The sequence below is a fragment of the Homalodisca vitripennis genome, chromosome 5, assembly GCF_021130785.1.
Source record: "Homalodisca vitripennis isolate AUS2020 chromosome 5, UT_GWSS_2.1, whole genome shotgun sequence".
In the NCBI taxonomy this organism is placed as follows: domain Eukaryota; kingdom Metazoa; phylum Arthropoda; class Insecta; order Hemiptera; family Cicadellidae; genus Homalodisca; species Homalodisca vitripennis.
In genome coordinates, this window is record NC_060211.1 from 127,700,558 (window position 1) to 127,710,415 (window position 9,858).

Genomic DNA, 9,858 nt, shown 5'->3' on the forward strand with positions numbered 1-9,858 from the left:
TTTGAGACTTCTTATTTTTGCATTCTATATAAAATATGTTTTCAATATCTGGACTAACAATTCTGTTTATTCAGGAAATCATCAACATCAGTAAGAAACCCAAGGCTCCCTCCCTCACCGTGTTCCTGACAGGGGCTGCTGCTCGGGACGCTGAGAAAGCTAAGAATGTTCTCTGTCGACTGGAACACACAACATTGAGAAAGGTCAGTAAAGTTTGGTCACTTGGTTTCACTATTCCCTAACAGAGGGCTTTGTTACAAAGCTAGACAAGTTATCAAACATATTTCTTCTTATGACAAAGGCTGTTGACTCTGAGGCAATTTCAAATTCTTTTCATAATTTTAAAGTTTAATATTAGTTCTATTTGTTGATTTATAAAACTGCTTTATTTATTATAGAACTATTAATTTATCTTTGTGTCCTTACAATTTTATAAAATGGGTGATTTATTCCAGGTGACAGCAAATACAGCCATCTACTACGATCCAGACCCTCAGAACACTGTCATTCCGGAAGATCAGGAGTTTGTGAATGTTTACTATGAAATGCCCGACTTTGATCCTACTCGAATATCTCCTTGGCTGCTTCGTATTGAGCTGGACCGTAAGAGAATGACAGACAAAAAACTGACCATGGAACAGATATCTGAGAAAATTAATGCAGGATTTGGTGATGATCTGAACTGTATTTTCAATGATGATAATGCTGAAAAACTGGTCCTGCGTATTCGTATCATGAACAGTGACGATAACAAGATGGCGGATGAAGAGGAGACTGTCGACAAAATGGAAGATGACATGTTCTTGCGGTGTATTGAAGCCAACATGTTATCAGATATGACACTGCAGGTATACCGCTAATGATCTGAGTTATATACACTAACCTTTTTCAGTATGTAAACAAATGTTAAAATACTTCTGAATACACAATGAGAGAATTAATATTTGTACAGAAAAACATGATATTATTTTTAGTGATTAATTTTGTATTTTTTGAAATAATACTTAATAACTGATATTTTATTATCATCTTTCTAGGGTATTGAGGCGATCAGCAAGGTGTACATGCATCTGCCTCAGACAGACTCCAAAAAACGAATCATTGTGACAGAGACAGGAGAGTTTAAGGCCATTGCTGACTGGCTGCTGGAAACTGACGGCACAAGTCTCATGAAGGTGCTGAGTGAGCGAGATGTTGACCCAGTCCGCACGTTCTCCAACGACATCTGTGAAATATTTGCTGTAAGTTGATAGTCAAAATGTAGCATGTCAAACTTTGAAGAGTTTAATTTAGTTGCTTAACTTTTCTGTTTAGTAGGCATTAACTAACAAAGAGTCAGGTGATAATTGTGTATGGTTCACAGGTGCTGGGTATCGAGGCCGTCCGAAAGTCTGTAGAGAAGGAAATGAATACTGTGCTGCAGTTCTACGGTCTGTACGTAAACTACCGACACTTGGCCTTGCTTTGTGACGTGATGACAGCAAAGGGTCATCTCATGGCCATCACTCGACACGGTATCAACAGGCAAGACACTGGAGCACTCATGAGGTCAGTACATCCCGAGTACCAGGTTTTTGTAGTGTCTCACCAAATGATTTGTAAACATAATCAAACAGTATTCTTCAAGCTAAAATATTTCTAATGTACGAGGTGCTGTCACAGTGCTATCGTCGACAATCAATGCTTGCATGTTTGTTTATCAGCTGCACACTGATGCCATTACGGTTAATTAGTCTTGTGTAGTGTGGTCGTTTACAAAGATAGGAACAACTAATCTCGCAACTGTTACATTTGCTGTATGATCGGTTCTTGAATGTTAGGAAAATGAGGCCCAGTTAAAATTCATTATCAGACTTGCAGAGACAGTTCAGTAAATGATGGTCATAACGAAACACAAAGTGGTTGGCCTTCCGTTGAATTATGACGTTGTTAGGAGGGTTGATGAGAAATTAAAGAGAATAAACAGTTAAAAATGGCATTGCTTTCAAATAAATATTTACAATTTTTGAGAACTGTTTAGCGTGATATTGTAATGAGGGTTCTAAAAATGCTCACAAATGGGAATAAATCCGAGTGACTTGGTAATTTACTGACAGTGATGAAGGAGACTATCACATGTTCCTGCATATGATATATGGCCGTTGAAGTATTTTGTATGTTTGAGAAAATAAAAAATGATGTTTAAGGATTTGAGGAAGGTTACCCACTATGACTAGTGTATTTTTAAGACAAACTAATAGTTTTTCTTTATTTTAAGCTAATCGAAGAACAAAATATGACTTACCATATTTTTCTATTTTGTCTGTCAGTTAACTAAGCAAAAGTAATGTTTATCACTTGAGTTATTTAATATTATGTTAATAATAATTGTGAAAACTTCTTTTAAATGTGTACTATGAAATTCAGTCACTATATCTAAAACTTTACAGTATGTATTTTTATACTAACTTATAATAAAATTTAGGAAAAAAATTATTTATTAAAAAATCTTTTCTTTCAAGACACAATGTGGTATTCTGTCCCACTTACATCAGCAGTTCATTAATCCAGACATGCTGATGTAAGTAGCTCAGTATTGAGTAAGTTCTTACAATATAACCTGGTCAGTTGAATTGGTGGAAAACGGATCCTCAGCAGAGTGTCCTGGGGGCCAGTGAACAGAGGAGTTGTTAAGGCACTTACTTTTTACTTGACTGTCCACAGAAGATGGCTGTAGACAGATTAAGACAATTCTTCATAGTCAATTAATAAAAAAAAAACATAAAATTATCACTCTTAGTACACTTGTTTGTTCTTATTAATCTGTTACTAACATCAATATCTAAAAATTTTGCTAAGGCATATTTCAGTGGTTAATTCAGTGTATGGAATGGTCACTCAATAAAAATATTAAGAATTTCAAAGAAAAAATGGTTCACCAAATGTTTTTACTTTTGAAACACTTTGTAATCCATTAGTAATGTGGATTGTTCTTCAGATGTTCATTTGAGGAAACTGTGGATGTGTTGATGGATGCTGCATCTCACGCAGAGGTGGACCCTATGAGAGGAGTATCAGAGAACATCATCATGGGCCAACTACCCAGGATGGGCACAGGTATGTCAAAGCAAAAGTTTAGTTTATATAATTTCTTTATATTTATCTTTATTTGAGGAGATGGGTAACTACCATCCCCAAGTTCTTTTTATATAGTTTATAAGTATACTAGTAATCGATTTTGGGATTGACTAAATATTTTTAGAATTATAAAATAGCCTAAAAATAACAAATAACATTTGGTTGACTGATGAACTTTTGTTTGTACAGGATGTTTTGACCTGCTGCTAGATGCAGAGAAGTGCAAGGCAGGTATTGAGATCCCCATGAATATGGGTATGGGTATGATGGGAGGTGCCGGAATGTTCTTCGGCAGTGCTGCCACCCCAAGCATGAGCCCTCAGATGACACCATGGAACCAGGGAGCCACACCCTCTTACCCTGGCAGCAGCAGCTCCTGGTCTCCCAGTACGTATCAAGCAAACATCACAATAAAAATCCAAGTTTTTTCATTTTTTATGATTCTTTATATGCCTAACATTGTGAAACTCTTTATAGGCCATTAATACGTTATAAGGATCCCAGTTTAAACGTATATTGAGTAGTTACTTCTTAAAAAAACTTTGTATTCAAATGTATTAAAACAAATTATAATAAGATATTTCTCACTGTGAATAATAGTGTTTTTAAGGTAGTACTAAAAAGAAATTGAACATATCCAAAGTCTTTGAAAGTAATGCTACAATTCAATTCTTAATTTTCAATTATACTACAGAGAAACAGTGAGAAACAGATATATCAAACCAAGTTTTAAATGCACCTTTATGAGACACTGATTATACTCTATACTTCTTTTAGTGTTAGGCAATTGAGAATTTTTAAATTAAGATACATAACATGAATCTAATACATATATTTTAATTGTTGCAGTTGGTAGTGGAATGACACCAGGAGGCCCCAACTTCTCTCCCTCAGGCTCAAGTGACGCTAGTGGTCTGTCTCCTGGATATAGCCCTGGATGGAGCCCTCAACCTGGCAGTCCTGGGTCACCTGGTCCCAGCATGTCCCCATACTTGGTTTCTCCGTCCGGTGCCGCCTCCCCTTCGTACTCACCTAACATTTATGCACCTGCATCACCCAGTCTCACTCCTAATTCTCCTAACTACTCCCCCACCTCCCCATCGTATTCTCCCACGTCACCGAATTACTCCCCAACTTCTCCGTCCTACTCACCTACATCTCCTTCCTATTCACCCACATCACCTTCATACTCTCCGACTTCACCTTCTTACTCCCCAACATCCCCCTCTTACTCACCAACATCACCGTCATACTCTCCTACATCTCCTTCTTACTCTCCTACTTCTCCATCTTACTCTCCCACTTCTCCTTCTTACTCTCCAACTTCTCCCTCCTACAGCCCGACTTCACCATCATACTCTCCTACCAGCCCGTCATATTCACCAACCTCACCCTCTTACTCCCCAACATCACCCTCTTATTCTCCAAGTTCTCCAAACTACACTCCAGCTTCACCATCTTATTCTCCAACCTCCCCATCATACTCTCCCTCTTCCCCGCAGTACTCACCTGCCAGTCCTTCTTACTCTCCTTCTTCTCCCAAATATTCTCCTACGTCACCCTCGTATTCTCCCACCTCTCCCAGTTATGCTGCTTCTAGTCCTCAGTACACTCCTGCTTCCCCGCAGTACTCTCCAACATCACCCACTTACTCCCCTACATCCCCATCATATTCTCCCACTTCTCCCTCTTATTCACCCAGCTCCCCCAAGCACACTCCAGGAGGGTCTTCGACCTACTCCCCAACTACACCCAAGTACTCTCCCACCTCCCCTACTTACTCTCCTACTAGTGCTCAGTACTCCCCCACAAGCTCCAAGTATTCCCCGACCAGTCCCACCTACACACCCACTTCCCCAACCTACAGCCCTACTTCCCCCACTTACTCTCCTGCTGTTCCAGGATATTCTCCCACTTCTCCGATTTATTCTCCAACATCACCCCATTATGAGCCCCAGGATGACTGAGTTGGTGATGTGAAGTGAGCTTTGATCAATAGAAGAATTGAAAGTTATGTTATCCTGTTGTATAAAACTACTTCATTCTGTTACTGTTTTAAACTTTGTGCCGTACATATTCAGTGCACAGCCATGGATGTGTAATTAGTATTTTGGAAATGTTAATCTTATTTATTTACATATTTACTTAGTCATAAATTTACGTAAGTACTTTTGTTAGGTTGTTGTATATATTTTTATAAGGGTCATGTAGAGTTAGTCATTTATAAAAATAAAACCAGTGTCTATTTTATACTTCTTGTGTAAAATAATCTAGTGTTTTTACAAAAAAATGCATTTTTATTTTTAGATTACAAGTATTTTATTTACAAATTACAAATTATGTGTTACCATATGTACATATGTTCAAATTTTAATAATTGTGTCATTCATAGTTCATTTAATTTGCTTTGTGCACATATTTAAATTAAAAGTTCTTTTGAAAATTGGATGTAAATTGATGAAGTCATTTATTACAATTATAATTTTACTGTTAATAAAATAAGTTTTAATCATCTGAGAGATAAAATTTGATATTCTTGTTACTTGTTTTATTTCTACATACTTGTAAATAAAGCATGTTGTTGAAAAGGAAAGTGTTGTATTATGATTTCACCCTTAAGTTAGAAAAGAAATCTCTATACCTTTGGCCAAAGTGGTCCATTATAAGAAAATGCTCTTTTTGGTACTTTGGTGTTATATAGAGACCACTCTGTCCTTATCTACTACTTGTATTTGTGCAATATGTTGGTAAATATTTACGTACTATAAATAGAAAAAGTTAAATCTAATCTTTATCAGCGCTGTCACAATGTAAGCTTGAATTTAGGTCCTACCTTGAGGAATCATGTTGGATGATCTGGCATGTGATCTGAGATCAGCAAGTAATGATCGTAAATGTCCCTGTCCATTAGGGCGGTTTTCAGTAGTCCTGCACTTCTGTTGAAAAAAAAGAAACACATCCCTCAAGATAGTACCCAAATTCAAGCTCAGATCACGTGAGTGCTCGTAAAAGTTACCTTTAACTTTGGTACTGTTAGTAACGAATTTATGATAACCTAATCTAAATCTCCTCACAAGACGTATATCGCATAATAACAAGTAGTAGTTGGGGACAGAGTGGCCTCCGGATAATAACAAAGTACCATTTTTTATTTAAAAAAACTGATTAATGATGTTATTACAGGTCTAGTATTAATTGAGCTGTTTACACTGTGTATCGTATAATTTACACATTCTCAACATACCAGTATTTTAGCAGATACTATAGTATACTGAAGGTAATAAAAACACTATAGTATCATCTATAAACATGTTGACTGTAGTGTATGCAACAAGCAAATTACACTGACTGTTCTCAGGATGATATGCATCTTCTAATTCTGTAAAAATTTAACAATCTAAAGGGATCTTTTTAGAACCCAAACATCCATTTTATAGACACTTCAAAACCAATTTGTTTTTTTTATAACAATTTTTAAGATCTGTGTTTTTCATTTTTATGGAATATCCTAAGTTGTAATAAATGTGGAAAATGTTTATCTGTGCAATAAATTATACACAATACAAAAAATAACTTAAAAATGTTTGTGTTTGTGAGAGATATGAGGTATGTAGAAAGGTTAGTGAGCACTTATCAAATCACTTGATGTACAAGTACAGTCAAAAGTGAAAAACCAAATTTCATCATCATCCCACCAAAGAAATATAACATATTTTCACAAGTTCATTCATTTTTCAGAAATTGTATGTTTACTCAGTATTTCTAGTGAAAGTTAAACTAAATAGGCTTAAAGTTGAATATAAAAGGACTGTTTTAAAAGAGTATAAACATTTAAAAAGTAATATAAAAAACTACTTCAAGCAATAAATTGTGTAAATAGTTATTTATGTTCCATATCATTAGTAAAAAACTGAATGTACTAGTTCATAACTTTATTAGGTACAGTTATTCTTTAGGATTATTTTGATACAGTGCAAGTAAAAGTTCCATTAGTATATTTTGAAACAATTAATTTGTCAACGTCTATGTGATTTGACAGGATTTTACTCAGATATTTTTGACGTCCGTATGTATGGCAGATTAAAAGATAGAACAAAATATACTTTAAATTGCATTATGATTATGTGTTATTGGAAATGGTTTAATTTAATTAATTGAACGTAAACTACATTAAAATATTTATATCCGTTTTTTAATCATACATGTATTTCTTAAAGAAATTCCTTTCTGTTGTGCCTATATTTAGATGTCATATTTAAAAATGTTCTTAGTGTAGTGTGGTGTCACTAATTTGGTGGTCTAAGTATTATTATGAAGCAATTGAAGATTTTTTGTGTCTTTTGTAAGGAAAAAGTTAAATCGATCACTAAAAATCATGTACGAACACAATTTAAACTCATGAAAACTAACTGGAATGGATTTTGCAGGGTTCTTAAAAATCTTTTGAATTGAAATATCCTAATCATATTACCAATTATATTGTCATATTATTGTTAAGCAAGCTCATTGGCTGAGCGTTAGTGAAGTCTTATCACTAGAGGGGCTGAACAAATTTCTTGTCTGTCAGTCTATCTATTGACTGTCCACATGATATGCCGAGAACAAACCAACCTATATACTTGAAATCTTGTTTGAAGCTTCATTTTTATGTTACCAGGTTGAAGGATGATGCATGCCCTAATTTCCATGTTAACTAGGCTGAGCTAACATTTTTATATCGGTCTTGTTCACCACTATTATAAAGTCAGCTATAAATTTAGATTATAATTATAACGCTAAAAGTACAAGGATAGCCAACTGAATATTGAAATCACATCACTGTCAGCTGAATGGATCTTGAGGTCTTGGAAAGAATAGAGTGAGGTTCATCTATGGAATTGCTCATATTATCAAGAATCTTTATTGCTTTGTCATTGGTAATACTAAGCAACAATGAGTATTGAAATGCATCCTCCTCTTTTGATACATCAAAATATTTTATTCATTCTCTTAGCAGTTTTTTTTCACCTTTTCTGCTCCTCCTTTGGCCTGTGGATTATGAAAAAGTCTTCAAAATCCTAATCATTTAAAAAGTACTGAAAACTGTCAGATGTAGGTTAAATTGTCTCACCATTACTTTCTTTAAATGTAGAATGTTTAAAAAAATCAAATGTCTCACAGATTTTTATAACTCAAGAGTATAATTATACTATTTAATATAACGAATCTTGTATCATAACTCAAATGCATCTAAGACTTATTTTACTTACTTATTACTACAGGCTATGTATATATTTAAAATTAAATTATATTAGGCTATTGCCAATTATACAAATTTAATAAAAACGTAAATAAAAGTCATTTGATAGGTATTTGGTCTTCCGATCATATGTTAGTTTGCTTATTTAAACACATATGTGAAAGAAACAGCCAAATACAAAAGTAATTGAATCGTAAAAAGTAAGGGCTCTGTGGTATATAATGTTATATTATATTTTGTAATATTACTGACATGATTTTTTTGGTGGTCATTAAGCGAATAAAGAAACTGAGGGAGGAATGCTAAAATATGAACCACCTAGTTTAACTAAGAAACTGAGGTAATAAGGTTTAGTACCTTTACCCATAATCTGTCTAATTTATTAATATATATATTCTGGCAATAAAACAAGATTACTTTGTTTTTTTATCCAGTTTTTACAAAAAATAGTAAGACAATTGGAACCACAAAGAAATTGTAAGAGTTTTTGCAAGAAGTATTACAATTTTTTTAATTGAAACTTAAAGATTGTGTTGTTTTAAAAATTTTACACATTAAAAAAAAAAGGCGCTATTTCATTAAGTCATATATGAAAAATTACGTTTTGTCACCAAAACTAAGCAGGCGTTGTTTATTTTAATACACATCTAGTATTTTGTTTACTTTATATAATACCTTTTAATGCATTAAAGACTCTTATTATTACTAAATTTGTAGAGAAGGAAAAAATGAGTGAAACATAAAATAATAAAAGATTATGAAAAACATACAGCAGTTTTGAATAAAATATTGTATGTGATTTGGTGCTTTTTAATTTATAGTTGTTACGTTTTTAAACTACCATAAACTACAAGGAACATTGCCATGGAACTATCACAAGAAACATTTTTACTTTGAACGATTTAAGTGGCGGTGGGTGGTGCGGTGTAGCTTGAACGATGGTAGATGGTTTCTCTAATCTATTACCATAATTAAAGGGGTTATTACTCTTATATCATGGTAGTCGACAAAGGAACTGAAGCTGACTTCTTATTAGTTTTACAGAATCAGAATATTGCCATCTACCAATAATTCATTACAATCTCAAATCAACCTATATGGTTTTAAAACATATTGTCAACATGAAAATGTAATTTACAAAATAATGTTACTCAACAAAATCAAACAATTATATTTCCTCTTCTGTTTAGTCTTGAATAAAAAATCACAATTATTTTGAGTGTAAATTCAATTTATTAAATTTAGATCTAAATTTTCATAAGTATCATGTTCACATAAATTTTTATACACACAAATACATTAAAAACGTTTTCTGTTCAAAACTGCTTTTTTGTAATATTACTGACATTGATTTTTTTGGTGGTCATTAAGTGAATAAAGAAAACTGAGGGAGGAATGCTAAAATATGAACCACCTAGTTTAACTAAGAAACTGAGGTAATAAGGTTTAAGTATCTTTACCCATAATCTGTCTAATTTATTAATTCAAGCCTGTATTCATCA

General features: G+C 33.7%; 1 protein-coding gene across 1 annotated transcript in view; it reads left to right on the forward strand.

The window, feature by feature from the left end:
- Positions 1-5,710, forward strand: part of LOC124362860 (DNA-directed RNA polymerase II subunit RPB1) — a 28,484-nt gene extending 22,774 nt beyond the window's left edge. The window contains exons 20-26 of the mRNA XM_046817719.1: positions 75-203; positions 456-848; positions 1,038-1,241; positions 1,364-1,548; positions 2,978-3,096; positions 3,307-3,504; positions 3,967-5,710. Coding sequence (XP_046673675.1) covers positions 75-203; positions 456-848; positions 1,038-1,241; positions 1,364-1,548; positions 2,978-3,096; positions 3,307-3,504; positions 3,967-5,084 — 2,346 coding nt within the window. The 3' untranslated portion in view covers positions 5,085-5,710. The remainder of the gene's footprint in view (positions 1-74; positions 204-455; positions 849-1,037; positions 1,242-1,363; positions 1,549-2,977; positions 3,097-3,306; positions 3,505-3,966) is intronic.
- The last annotated feature ends 4,148 nt before the right edge of the window (positions 5,711-9,858 follow it).